General features: G+C 47.6%; 1 protein-coding gene across 6 annotated transcripts in view; it reads left to right on the top strand.

The window, feature by feature from the left end:
• The first annotated feature begins 1223 nt into the window (after window positions 1-1223).
• Window positions 1224-14301, top strand: part of FAM120A (family with sequence similarity 120A) — a 59826-nt gene continuing 46748 nt past the window's right edge. For all 6 annotated transcript variants that reach the window (XM_054387671.1, XM_054387672.1, XM_054387670.1 and 3 more), the window contains exons 1-3: window positions 1224-1697; window positions 7316-7562; window positions 12625-12707. In XM_054387671.1, the coding sequence (XP_054243646.1) occupies window positions 1224-1697; window positions 7316-7562; window positions 12625-12707 (804 nt within the window). The remainder of the gene's footprint in view (window positions 1698-7315; window positions 7563-12624; window positions 12708-14301) is intronic.

Raw genomic sequence — 14301 nt, 5'->3', positions numbered from 1 at the left:
CGTATGGCGTTAAGATCAAAATCACCCCAAGTTTTACCGGCAGCAGCGAAGGCTCAGCCCGGGCGAGGCTAGCCTGTAATTACCATCCGTGAATAGCGGCCGCGCCGGCCATTTCTGTCACCACGGAGGAGCTGCGAGCCTGCCGCGCCGCCCAAACGGCCCGAGGCCGAAAGCGGCGTGGCCCCAGGCCGCCTGCTCTGCGGCCTCCCGCGTCAGGCGGAACCGTTCCGGGGGTGTTCCCGCTGTAAACGCCGGCGCGGCCACTGCTCGCCGGGGCCCCATCAGGGCCGGATAACCCCCCCAAGTAGCAGGCAACAGGTGCCCCGAAGCGCCGCTTTCCCGGCTCGGGCTCGCTATGGCGGCGGCCGCGCTGTCCCGCCCCGGCCGCTGGCGGCAGCGGAGCTGAGGGGAACGGCGCCGGCCGGGAACTTGGGGCGTGGCCCGGACCGTCAAGGCGGAGTGTCGGCGGAGGCACCGACAAGGCGTACGGTGACGACCACCAGCCGCACAGGGCGACGGCCTCATGGAGCCCGGCCCTCGCGGGCTCCCACCGCCCCCCGCGCCGGTCCTCACCTCCCTCCGCCACTCCCCCACCTCCCCCCGAGCCCCCTCCCCTTCCCCGCCAGCCGCTTCCGCCGACCCTCCCGCGCATGCCTGGGTTATGCAACGGCCGCGGTGCGCGGGCTGCGCAGGTCCCGCCGCCCCAGTGCCGCAGGGCAGGGCAGGGCAGCGCGGGGGCCGCGAGGGCGGCGGGCACCGGGCCGGCGGCGCTCCAGGCGCGCTCCCCCCCCCCCCCCCCGGCGCCCGTGTGCGTGTCCCGCGCTGCCTGTGAGTGGCAGCGGCGGCCGCCGCCAAGTCCCGCCTGTTCCGCTCTCCCTGCCGCAGGCGGCGGCGGCGGCGGGTTGGCTTCCTGCGCGCTGTGCCGCTCCCCCTCCCCCCGGCAGTCGGAGCCGCAGCGGCAGCAGCCCGGATCCCCGAGCCATGGCTCTGTGAGAGCAGCACATGGCGGCCGCAGCAGCCATGAGCCCCCCACTAATCCATACAACTCCCCCCTGAACGGCCACCGACGGCAGCCAGCGCTCCCACCCGGCTCCACCGCTCCCACCGCCCACCCGCAACTACAGCCGCCGCCGCGCCGCCCGGCCCGAGCCCAGACCCCTTCGCCGCCGCTGCCGCCACCGGGCCCCCGCTCGCCTGCCCGCCGCCGCCGCCCGGTCCTCACCATGGGAGTGCAGGGTTTTCAGGACTACATCGAGAAGCACTGCCCCAGCGCCGTAGTGCCCGTCGAGCTGCAGAAGCTGGCGCGGGGCAGCCTCGTGGGTGGGGGCCGCCAGCGGCCACCTCAGACCCCGCTGCGCCTCCTCATCGATGCCGACAACTGCCTGCACCGGCTCTACGGCGGCTTCTACACGGACTGGGTGAGCGGCGGGCAGTGGAACCACATGCTGGGCTACTTGGCGGCCCTGGCCAAGGCCTGCTTCAACGGCAACATCGAGCTCTTCGTCTTCTTCAACGGTGCCCTGGAGAAGGCCCGGCTCCACGAGTGGGTGAAGCGCCAGGGTAACGAGCGCCAGACGGCGCAGCAGATCGTCAGCCACGTCCAGAACAAGGGCACCCCGCCGCCCAAGGTCTGGTTCCTACCGCCCGTCTGCATGGCGCACTGCATCCGCCTGGCCCTCATCCGCTTCCACATCAAGGTGAGCAGATGGGGCCAGCCTCCCTCCCGGGCCGCCGCACCACGACCCCCCTTTGCCCCCCGCCCTGGAGACCAGCGCCCCCTCCCCGCTGCTCTCTTGCGCCCCCGCCGCTCCCCTCCGCCGGCGCCTCTGCTCTAAGATGGCAGCGGGGGCTGCCTTGGGCCTTGCCAGTGCCCTGCCAGTGCCCAGCCTGACAGAGGAAGGGAGGAGCGGGGGGCACCCTGTCTCCCCCCTCAGCACCTCAAAATGTCGTCGAGGCCCGCGGGAGCGGCGCAAGTTTTTACGGCCTGAATCCCCGGGGGATTTCGCTATTTATACGGCACCGTCGCTCCCCTCGGCGCCCCGAGCAGGCCTCTGGCCTGTTCGGATCGGCGGGGCGACCGGCAGCGCCCAGCGCCTCCCGGATTGCCCTGGCTATGAAGCCAGGCCCAGCAGCAGGGAACATTTTGCCTCCATGTTCTTTCGGGGCCGCCGCTCTGTTGACTCAAAATGTCCCTTCTTGCCCAGGCTCGTTCCCCCTTCCCTCTCCTCGGGAGGGTGGGGGGGCTGGGACTTTGGTACCGCAGGTGAGAGCGGCTGACCAAAAGCATCGTAATCTAATTAATTATTAAGACGAAAGGAGGAAAAAAAAATCAGTTTAGTTATCGCGCATGGTGGGTCTGCAACAAGTTCCTCACTGAGGCGAGGTGCCTAAACTTGTGCTGAAGGTGAAATCACTTGCTCTAGAATGCAGAGGTTTCAATTTCGTGCTTATGAAGGTGACGGTTTTGCTTTGGGTTGCCCAAATTTATTAACGGGATTTTAATCAAGTGTGGAATAATTCATTCTTCATAGCGGCAAACACTTTCGGTTTGCGTGCTCTGGAGCACTGATCTGACAGGTCCTCATTTCAAGTTCTTACTTTCAGGGGGAGCTTCTGTTTTCTTATCACAGAAGCCACACTTGAGGCAGGAGCTGGGGTCCGTGGTGATCTTGTGCTGATACCAAGGCCACACTTTCGAAGGCTGCAGAACGTTAACGTGTCCCAACTCTGTGGAGCGTTCAGGATAGGGGATGGTTTCTGTGAAGCCCGGCAATTGTGTATATTGAAACACAAGACGCTGGAAAAACAAGCCCTGGGATGAAGCTGCAGATTTAAGAGTTGCTGCTCACTCTCCCGCTAGAGAGGGAAGAGCCAGCGGGAGTGGAGTGCATGCTCCTAGGCTTTGTTATTGTAAATTACTTTTATATGTAGAAAAATATTATGCAACCTTTTAGATTGGCACACTTGATCGCTAGCAGCAGCTTGACCTCACCTGTCTTTTGTATGTCCCATTCGGAAGATCGTGAAGTTCTGAGCAGGCTGCAGTACTAGGGCGAAGATGTATCTTGAAGGAGCTCACCCAGAAGGTAACTTTGGGTGAAGTTCCTCCCAGTCCTGCCAACAGGGTGAGAGTTGCTGTTGGTCCTTCTTGGCACCCTGCTCACTCAGCCAGACCCACCATGGAGGAGTGTGTTCCCTTCACTCTCGGCCCTCTGGGCTGGTGTGAAGTCACCCTGGGCAGGCACGGCCCTTCAGCCCGGTTGCCGGTGGAAGTCCCACCCTAGGTGGCCCTAGCTCGGCTCTGGCAGGCCAGTCCCCACCGTAGTGGCTGAGGTCAGCACGCCGGTCAAAGTGTGTGCAGAGCAAACTGGAAGAATTCTTGCAGCACACCTCGAGCTCTGCCACACCGATGTCTTGGGATTGGGGCTTGCTTAGTGTGAAGAGGTTGTGGCTGTCTACTGTACTAATCTTTTCCTGGTAAGTGTAGAAGCAAAATCGTATGGGTGTTTTGGGTAAGAATTTGAATGATAGCAAAAGCATCCTCTCATTGCCACTTCCCCCCCCCCCTGTGACTAGGAAATACTTCTATTCTTTAAGCAAAAAGTTGTAGGGACCATACAGTGAAGTTGCTTACTTGGATCTGGTTTTGGGCATATTAGAGATCATCCTTGATCTGATTTTGAGACTTAGAGATTCATCAATTCATAGATTGATAGAATGGTTTGGGTTGGAAGGGGCCTTGAAGATCATTTAATGCCAACTCCCTGGCATTTGCAGGGACACCCTCCACTAGCCCACGTTGCTCGTTAATCGAAGCAATGAATGGGGTAAAATAAGAATGCTTTTCTTTTAGTGTGCAGTAGTGAAATGCATAGTACCGCCAGGAGGCTGGCAGGTTTGGTATGGATATTTCTTGCGGCAAGTTGAACTAGTCGTTAGTCTTTTAACTGCCTTCCGTCTCAGCCCTGCTTCTTTTCTGTCGAGGTGCTTTACATCCCAATAAAGTTGCTACATTTGACAACAGTGTCACCTGTAGCACCTTGTTTACTTTGCAGCTTAGCTGCAGCATTAGCTGCTTTACGGTTTCTCAGTTGCTCTTAATCTCTGGAAGCAGTTTTAGGAACAAGAGGACATGTCATACTGAGGCCCTTTTCTGTCATTTAAAACAAAACCTGAAACAAGCACAAAACTCCGTCAAGTTTGATGGGGAAGATTTCAGGGGTGAATATTTGTCTGCTTTGGGTTGGCAGTGTGAGTTGGGAAGGGCATATTACCGAATCCTGGGTGGGGGGAGCGCAAGAGTTGCTATTGGGAGGGTTGATACGGAGCTTGAACTGTGGATGTCCAGACTGCACCAGTTCTCTGAAGCAGGCAGCTCTTATGGGATGGGAACATAGCAGCAATTCCCGTTTGATGCTTCATCCCTGCAGCTGCTGACAAACTGGAGAGCCCTGTTTTTGACTGATTCACTTTCAGGTTAGGAAGTACATTTCATGGCTATAGTGGTAACATGCATAATACTCATCAGAGGTACTGCTGAAATGAAGTCCCCTTCCTTTTCTGCCTTTCTTCTCTCACGTGATTTGATATCTTTCTAAAGTTCTGTTACACAGATCTTTCTCTAAACCATGCTCCAGTTTATTGATATTCTCCCTCAGGCTCACTTTCTCGCAGCCCTTCTGGCGTGCAAGGAGCACACGCATCTTGAAGGTGTAATTTGTATTTGCATGTGTAGGTGACTTTAAAGAACATTTCCATGTGCAAAAGGCAGTTGTCAAATTCTAGTGTTTTCTTGCTTTGTTTTGTGAAGTTGGGCTTGAGAATACTGATTAAATATGAAACTGATTTCAATATTTTCAGGAAACATTGGAATCTTGAGTAGAAGGCTTCTTTGCATTGCTAGGAACTGGCTGTGAATTAATCTATTTTGGTAATTAGAAGGAGAAAAAGACTAATGTCTTCTATCCAGAGCAGTTATAAATCCCTTGCAGATGGTTTTAGCAGGATGTAAAAACAACAGGTTGCTGTTACAACAGATACCCTATGGGTTCTTAGTCCAATAGTGACCTGGTATTTTTCTGTTTGTAGGAGGAAGGGAAGGATATTTCTTAAACTTCTATGCAAAGCAGGTTTGCTAAAATGTAAATGTTTGAGCAGTGGAGATTTTAATATCTTTAATACTATGGTGAGACTTGGTTCTATCTAAATGTGCACATGCCTGTTCACTCGGACAGGACTCTTCTCTTATCCAGCATCGTTGATGTTTACTGAAGATTTAAACTTGAGAATTATTTCCAGCTCCTGGCTGCGATTTCCCCCCCTGTCTTACAGCCCTGGGTTGATTTGGAATGTAGCCTTGGTACAGATGCATCTTCAGACCCTACTTTTGTGAGAGCTGTTTTTCTGCCTCTCGTCTCATCAGTTTTATGTTAGGAGTTAACTGTACCTGGGTAAATAGAGCTCTTTTCCCTGTGAGAGTTCAGTTATTTGAAGGTGGGTTCTAGTATTACCTAAACATCCTGCAGTTTCATGCTGGTGCTGTGCTGTGTCAGATAGCTCTAATAAAATGAGGAGGAAGGGATCTGGAGGCTGTGGAGGTAAAGGAGATGGTTCGCAAGAGGTCAGAGTGGGCTTGCACACCCAGTTTCCTCTTGCGTTGCTTGCACACCCATGTCATGCAGTGCTCTAAAAATTCTTACTTGTTGGGGTTTTTTGATAGATGTTGTGTGGCTGTCATGCATGCAGAAATGTTGATTTCAGATAAATGTGCATAATTTATTTACTCATAATAACCCCCCCTGTGTGGGGTTTTCCACATTTAAAACATGTAAAGACTGAGCAGGGTGGCAAAGCCTAAATTCCCCTTCTTGAGTAAGCAACTCAGTAAATTTGGTATCTTTCAATTTCTCCGAAGGTGCTTACAGTCTCTTCCAGTTCTGTGTACAGCAGGCACACCTGATGCTGGATGCCAGTGTAATTATTAGGGAAATGAACATACTCCTTTTTGTTGGGAGCAAAAGTAAATCTGAGAAACACTGATATAATCCATCAAGCGTAGGGAAAGCTAAACTTCACATACCTCATCAGAAGACTGTAATTTAATGTCAGGTTAGAAAGTGCAAGGCATGAGGAGGACAGGAAGGGTTGCTGCAAATTTGCTGTTTATCAGAAACTCTTTGCTGAGAAGCAGATGGCTGTGGGACGGTTGGAGCAGGCTGCAGAGGTGTGTGACCCTCACTTGGCATCAGCTGCAGAGGAAGTAGATAGCATTCCAGCACTAATGCTGTGTTGTTCCTGCCTACTGTGGAGACTGAAGCTTATGGTTCTGTACTGGTCTGGTTTGGGATAGCTTGCTGTGAAATACTTGGTGAGGGTAGGTTATACCAACACCCAGCTTCTGCGGGGTTTTGTGACCCACTGGCTGTTTATTTTGTATGTAGTTAGTAAAAGCATTAAGCATCGAAAGCACTATAATCACTTGATTGCTGTGGGCTTGTGTGCAGACTGGTTGTAATGGCTTCTGACAGTGTATGGAAATGCAGGACTGTAGCTACTAACCTGTCATCTTGGGGGGGTTGTTTTCTTTCATCTTCTTGATGAGAAAGGCTTGCTTTTGTGTTTGCAGAGTTAGGAATTGGCCTGTCTCCCCCCTGCACCACAAGTCTGTTGAGTCATCTGATTGCCATAGCCTAAAGTATGTGCTTTGCTAGGCAACACGAGTTGAGAGGTGAAGTTTGGGCTATAAACTTGAAGCAGTTTGCAGCATCAGAGACAGCTGTGCACAAGTGAACAGACTGAAAATGAAGAGAAGGAAAAATTGGCTTAATACAGCGAGGGGGACCTTGAAAGGTTAAGAAAGTTACCTCTGCTCATCTAGGGTTATGTTTAACACAGGGCTGCAAAACTTTAGAAGTGCTCATGGGATTGCTTTTTAAGGGGGCATCTTGGCTTGCTGAGCTGCTCAAGTATCCACAACCTTAAGATTTTTCCCTTGAGTCAATCCAGCCATTGGTGCAGCGACATGTTAAGAGTTTGAGGCTTGCTGTTAGCAAAGAGTCACTTCGGATGAGCTTGGTAATCCATAACGTCATTTCAGCTCGTGGGCTTCCAGAACTTTGTGTTGTGCTGCTGGGTACTCCTTAAGGTCCCGTCTCAGTCTGCTGTGTCATTGGACTTTCCTTCGGGCTTTAAATACACGGCAAATGTTTCAAGTGTGTGTATGCAGTGTCAGAAAGACCCAATGCTTCGTAATCCGTGTGGTAAATCAGGACTGCCATTTACCACTGTGCCTAATTACTCTTGTCTTCTACCGTAGGTTGCACAGAGCATTGAAGATCATCACCAAGAAGTAATTGCTTTCTGCAGAGAGAAAGGTTTCCATGGTTTGGTTGCATATGACTCCGATTATGCGTTGTGCAACATCCCTTACTATTTCAGTGCCCATGCCCTAAAACTGAGCCGTAATGGGAAAAGCCTCACAACAAGCCAATACCTAATGCATGAAGTTGCCAAGCAACTGGACCTGAATCCAAATCGCTTTCCTATTTTTGCTGCTCTTCTAGGTAAGTGAAGTGCTAAAAGCAGTGGATGCTGCTAGTCAGCCTGTGATGGGGATTGCAGTTAACTATTGTAGCGTATGCATGTAACATTTGACACAGCACCTAGGCAAAGGCATTCCTTTGTGTTCAGACATTCCTGCTATACCTGAGGTGGGCTGGACATGTTTTTATGAGGCCAGACATGCTGAATTTGTAGAGACCTGTGAATGATGCAAATTGTGGCTGTCTAGAATCGAATAGAAAGTAAGAATTCTGCAAAGCTCTTCCTAGCCAAAATGTTATGGGTGGGTGGGGAATCAGGATGGTTGTTGTTTGGCTCAGTTTGGTCTTAGTATGTGAGGTCTACTTTTGATAAGGCACATTTCAGACTAGGGAAGCATACTGATGTTTTGTATTCTGCCTAAAAATAACATGTATGGAGATGTTTGGATTGCAGGGACTTTTTATTCCCTCAGAAATGAGTATTGGGCAAGTGTGACCAGAAATATGTTAGATTGCAGAATTGAGCGAAACTCCACATTTCTCATAACACAGGCAACCAGGAATTTTGTTGGGATAGTTTCTTAGCACTCCTGCTTCTAATGCAAAGTGGTGTAGTACCTTGAAGGAGGAGAGATGGGAGGGACTTCACACCTTTGCTTCAGTGGGACAGTTTTAACGCTTTTTTCCCCACCAGGGGTAGAAAACATCTGTCATGCTCAGGTGGAATTGTGAAGTAGTTACTAATAAAGTTTGCTCCAGTGAATAAGATCTTTTTAGAAGAGCATTCTGACATATTTTTTTGGTAAATCAGTGCGGGGCAGCCACGTTCTTGATCTTAGCATAGTAAGCAAACAAGAAAACATGGATTTTTCTTTTTATTTGCTCACTGACTTTGTGTTTGAGTGTGGGTACAGGGTGGAAGAGGAAAGCTTCCCCTTTGGAAGCTGTAAATGAGAGAGGCTGTGTGTTTCTGCTTTAGCATATTAATAGTTTAGTAGTCTTTAATATTAAATTGTTTCTAGTCCAGGCAAGTACCTTCCACGTTAAGAAGAGGAGAACCAAAGCATCTCACAGTAGAAAACCACAAGTATTTGGCTGGTTGAAGTTGCTCTCTGTTGGTGCCTTTTTTCATACCCAGGATGGTTACCTGTCTGCAGGGCTGTGTGCAGGAATGGCAGATGGTTGGCTAAGCTGCAATTTAGAACAAAACCCCAGTGTCAGTTGCATGACAGACTACTATTGCTGGGCTTTGTTTTAGATTCTATAAATAAGTTGTTGCATGCCAGTTCAGTGAGTAAGGATTACTGCTCAGAAGGCAGTTTCACAGTTGCAGATATGCTTTATGGCACCGGTGTGGAGCACATGTGAATGACATTGTTTTAACTTGTCATGCAGTTAGAGCTGCATGACCAGCTGGGCCCTTGCTTGGCTTTGTTAAATGACAGGTGAGAAATATTCTGCAAGTTTTCTGAAGGTTCTGCAATTTTATGCAAGAAGCTGTTGACTGTTTTTCTCTCTCGCTATCTTACACAACAAAATACATTTTAGCTTGCTCTTAGGACAAAGAAACTTGAGGTTACTTCACATGATTACTAGAGGGAGGTTTTGTAGGGTTTTCTTCCAAATTGATACAAAGGTTAAAAGAAGTTTAGCTACAAGTTTAGTTTTGTGTATTCTTCTGCATTTCTTTTTGTGTGTGTGCATGTTTGTTCAGTATGAGCAAGCAGGATAAAGTATGTGGAAGTCAAGGTTAGGACTAAAGAGCTTGGGAGGCCTTCCTGTGAGAAAGGGGGTTTATATACTATCAAATACTTAAAAAGCATAGGTATTTGGTGATCCAAACAAGGATTACATCAGTTTACAACAGACAGACTTCAAGTGCTGGCAACATTGCTTAACTTCTGCACCTCAGGAATATAGTAGCTTCAGGGGCTTTACATAAAGTACTAAATACATATAGGAGCGTAATTGTGTGTAGTGTGGCAAGTGTTTAAAGCAAGGTAGCTCATTCAGGTCTCCATTTTTATATTTGATTTAATATCTGAGGGTGTGTCTGGCTTCACAGGTTATTTGTTCTTGCTCCTGTGGCCTCTTATGGTCTTCTTTGAACCTGATAAGTAGAATGAAGAACATCAGACATAATAAGAGTGCTTGTTTAGATGGGAAGGCACATGAAGCTGTTAGGTTGCTCTTCTGTTCTGGGTACATCAGTGTGACTCCTTATGCTGGTACTTTGTTTAGGAGTAAATTAATGTATTCTGAAATAATTGCTGCTGGCTTAAATGATCATAATTACAGAAGGCCAAGACCACCAAGAACTGTATCAGTGTTCAGCTTTAAGGGTCAGTGTGGGGATGCTGAAGATAAAAAGGAGTCTTGAATGATTCAGCAGGTGGAGGAGCCTGTGGAATGACCCCTAATTGATCAATTAAACAAATGTTCTCAGTGGTAAATTATTTGGAATTGTGTTGAGGGGTAAAGGTTATATTGAAGTACTTCAGCAAAATACTTTTCTGCCTACCAACCAGGCAAATTTTTAAAGATTGCTGTCTGAGAAGGTTATTTATACCCTGTGGCTGCTTGCTTTGGTTTATAGGTTTTTCCTTCTTGTAGCTTTTAGTGTAGAAGAATTTTGTAGTTCTAGGTTGTTAATACAAGGAGTAGCTTTGTCGTGAGTAGTTAAAATGTGGATAAAATACTGCATCCTCCAAGAGTGTGCCCTTAAAATGTTCTGTCCTAGTTGCTGATGTAAACAGGTAGTTGATTGGGGTTCTCTTGTAAATTTTGACTCAAATACTTCAGAATAAAGAAACAAAGAAAAAAACCTCCACAAACCCAAGCTTCAGCAGTAGAAAAACAAACACAGTGTGAGGTATAGGACTGTAATTCTGTGAACCCTTTAGAAAGGGCAATGGCTTCAATTAGCATCTAATTGCTTTAAAAAAACCCAAGGCATACACTATAATAAGCCATTAAAATGGGGAAAATCAATATATGTGGAGGTTGGTCAGCCAGGTCAAGAAACAGAGGTTGCTTATGTAATGTTGATCTCTTTCCCACTGTGACAGTGCTTCCCAACATGTGTTTAGTGATGTAGTGTGTTGAGGTTCTCAGTAACATGGCCGGACTAGGTAAGGTAAGTACAGGCATTGCTTCTGATTTGGACTACAGAAGACACTGCTGCACTTCAGCATCCTAAACTCTATAGCTCAGTGTGTGGGCAGAATTGATCAACTGGTCAAAATGCCCTGTGTGTGTTTAAGGGGATGGAATTAACTGGAAAGACAGATGGAGAGCAAACAAGGTTGAAGTTTTGGTAGAAGGGAGAGAATGCCTAACTGTTTAAAAAGGTAAGGACCTTTTTAAAAAGCACCTAGAAGAGCTATTAGTAGTTATCACAAAAACTGTCCAGTGACCTAGCTGAAATTGATGTTTTCAGACCTGCAGGGTGAAGGCAGTCCAAACCTACCTCAATTAGATCAGTATAAATGTGGCTTTTACATAGAATCATAAAATAGTTTGGGTTGAGAAAGACCTTTGAGATCATCCAGTCCAACCATTCTCTAACTTTACCAAGGCTGGGGCTAAACCATGGCCCTCAGCACCACAGCTTTGTGTCTTTGAAACACCTCCAGCACTGGGGTTCAGATACCTCGTTGGGCAGCCTGTTCCAGGGTTTGAGAACCCTTTCAGTGAAGAGGCTTCTTGTGATGTCCAACCTAAACTTCCCTTGGGACAACTTGATGCTATTTCCTCTTGTCCTATCACTTTTACTAGGGAGAAGAGACCAACCCCCACCTGGCTCTGTCCTGCTTTCAGGAGCTCAGAGAGCAAGGTCTCCCCTCAGCCTCTTGAGGGAAGACCCTTACACATCTCGCATCTCTCTGATGTGAGTTTAAAGTTTAGCTCCTGGAAGATGATAATATTGCCTTGCTGGATGGAGATCTCAGCAGTAGGGGAAGCATTAGTTGGACACAAAGACTTCCCTCTAAGAGGACATCTATTAGTCACCAGGCAATCAACAGCTTTCTTGGTTTTCACATTAGGGGCAAACTATTTTACAAGCACAATATTAAGAAAGTAAACAGCTGTCATATTCAGAGTATCTGGTGATGTTCTTCATGAGTAGGTGGGAGCTGAAGGTGTTGTCCAAACCATGGAAGTTGAAAAAGCTGTAAGGACATGAGCAGCCCCAGGAACTGTGTATTCACTGCCATGCTGCTGCTCTGCAAAACCAGATGTTGAGAGTATCCCGAAGTTTCTACCCAGAGGGTAGCGTAATATTCTGCTTAGTTCTCTGCATTGTTTGCATCCACAGACACTGAACTCTGTCAGTGCTTGATTAGTTACTCTTTGATTAACTCAAACGTTTGAAATATTTCATAGCAAGCAAGAACTTAATTTTTTTTTCTGAGTATGATGTGCTTTGGAAGAAAAAAAAAGGCAAAAAGGCATTTTAAGTGATCTTCCATTTGGTGTGAGCAGCCTGGTAAATAGCCACTGACTCTTTTCATTGGAACAGCTACAGAATTGCCCAATTTCTTTGCTGCTGGTCGGGTCAGCAAAAGAAACTTCAGCAACTGGGATCCTTCTAGGTGTCACTGGAGCTGCCTGTGCTCCCAGGGTTAGAGAAATCTTGCTGGACGATGGAGCAGAGTGCAGATTGCAGAGCCAGCTCCGAGGTGGATCACAGGTGGCATATGCTGAGATGCAGGCAGAGCTGGTGTCAGAGGGCAGCAGGCTGTGTTCTTCCACTGTGGCACCTGCGGTATTAAATCCTCTGGAGAATCCCCTAACAGTGGCCATGCCAAGTTGAGGTTGACACCATGTGTCGTGACTGGCTCTGCTGCTTCTGTAAGTGACCTGGGGCTCATGGAAGAGTGCTCCTGGAGCAGAGGGAAGTGTATCTTGCTGCAGCAGCAGCATACTAATTGGGTTTTCCTGGAGTAACAGCAAGATCTCTGCAAGTTTAATCTCTCTTTGTTAATCCTATCGATTGGGAATTGAGGATTGTTTTGCTGCCTGTAGAAACAATATGTAACATTTATGGTGTACTTCAATAAAGCTCTGCATTATGTTCTAGGTAATCATATTCTACCTGATGAAGATTTGGCTTCCTTTCATTGGAGTTTACTTGGTCCAGAACATCCACTAGCTTCACTTAAGGTACAAATTTAACAATGAGCAATTAAGCTAAAGTCAATCACAGTGGGTACTCTGAGCAGTGCAGTAGGTTAATGTACAGCAGCTATGCAAGGCTCTTGTTCTGGGTCACCCTCTGGTTTCCCAGTCCCTCTCTGTTGACTGCAGAGGATATCAGGGGTGATTAACCTCATGAGGCTAAACTTAGCTTCTGTGACCCCCCTCTGTGCCCTTCAGCTACATGAGCCGTACTGCTGCAGCGTGGGTTGGCTTTCAGAATGTCACTTCTTACTCAATCATATTTTTAAGAAGAGCATTTTTTGTTTAGTCATGTTCTTCAACTGTCAGAGATAATTAGCTGGATCTCTTCCTACCATATTGCTTTATTTTCTGCTGATCTGAGTATGTGTGTGTTAGTGTTCTGTACTTAAAGTGTAAATGTGCTAGAGAATGGGCTGCACAAGGAAGTTAACGTGGCCTTCAATAGATTGATTGATTTTTGAGAGAGAAGTGTCTGATGCTCTTAGTTTACAGTATGTCTGTTCTGCTGCTTCATCACACCTGCTTTGTTCATCTGCCAAGTAGACAGCTATAAAAGGGAAGCTGGACACATCATAGAAAGGGGTAGTAGTGACCTTTCTTTCTGCCACAGCAGACATCTCCTTTCCCTGTCTCCTAGGGTGCATCATGCAGCAAATCAGTTTGTGTTTGTAAATTCTGTAAGACTCTGTTGTTATAGCTACAGCAAAAATAGGTGAGAGGTTTTTCCCCCCCTTCTGTTCCAAAAGTTTATTAAGCATTGAAAATATTAAGGATTTAAAATCAGATTGAATCTTTTCAGCAGTGTTTAAGGCTTGCACAAGCATTACTTAGTGAACAGCTGTGACAGTTTGATGTTACACTCATCCCCTTTTGCTGCTGCTCCTGTGCTTAGAAAGGTAAGTGTCAGCACTTTGTAGTGGCACAACAAAACCTGCTTGTGTGTTTTGCTGCCTCCTTGTCAAAGTGGAGGTGAAAAAAGGAAGGACTGAGTGGATCTGCCTTTTCACTTTTTGCTGTAAAAGTTATAATGTGGGACTTCTCTCAAAGCACTTCATAAAATTCCTGATGTTCAGAATACTTTGTGGTTTAGACTGAGTAGACTTGTTTTACAGCCAGTTCAGAGTATGACTTCAGACACCTAGGCCTTCTGGAAAGCTTTCTAAATATGTATTGAATTAGACTGGAATAAAAATTGGATATTGGCCATCTTTGCATCTAGATTTACATTTTCAGTGGGAACAACAGTTGGGCTTTGTAGCTGGCATCCTAAGGAAATGTACCTTGTTTCCTTGGAGCGTCACTGGGCTGTCTGAGGCAGCCCTCCCTGTCGTTACTTAATCTCTTTGCCAATGCTAATCAGATTTGAAAGTGGTTCCCCATTTGGCTGTTAGAGGCTCCATGAAAACTGGTGCACTATTACCAATGAAAAAGACCCAAATGATTGATTGCTCTTAGTGAGGGAAAAAGCTGGGACAACACATGGTTAGTTTCATTTCACTGCAGCTTGCTGCCTAGTTGTGAAGTAGTCCCAAACTAACCACAGCACTTCTGGCAGATAATGATGTCAAAGGAAGGT

Source organism: Indicator indicator, chromosome 15, assembly GCF_027791375.1.
Source record: "Indicator indicator isolate 239-I01 chromosome 15, UM_Iind_1.1, whole genome shotgun sequence".
In the NCBI taxonomy this organism is placed as follows: Eukaryota; Metazoa; Chordata; class Aves; order Piciformes; family Indicatoridae; genus Indicator; species Indicator indicator.
The sequence above is the reverse complement of the archived record's forward strand: the minus strand, read 5'-3'. Positions and strand labels throughout refer to the sequence as shown.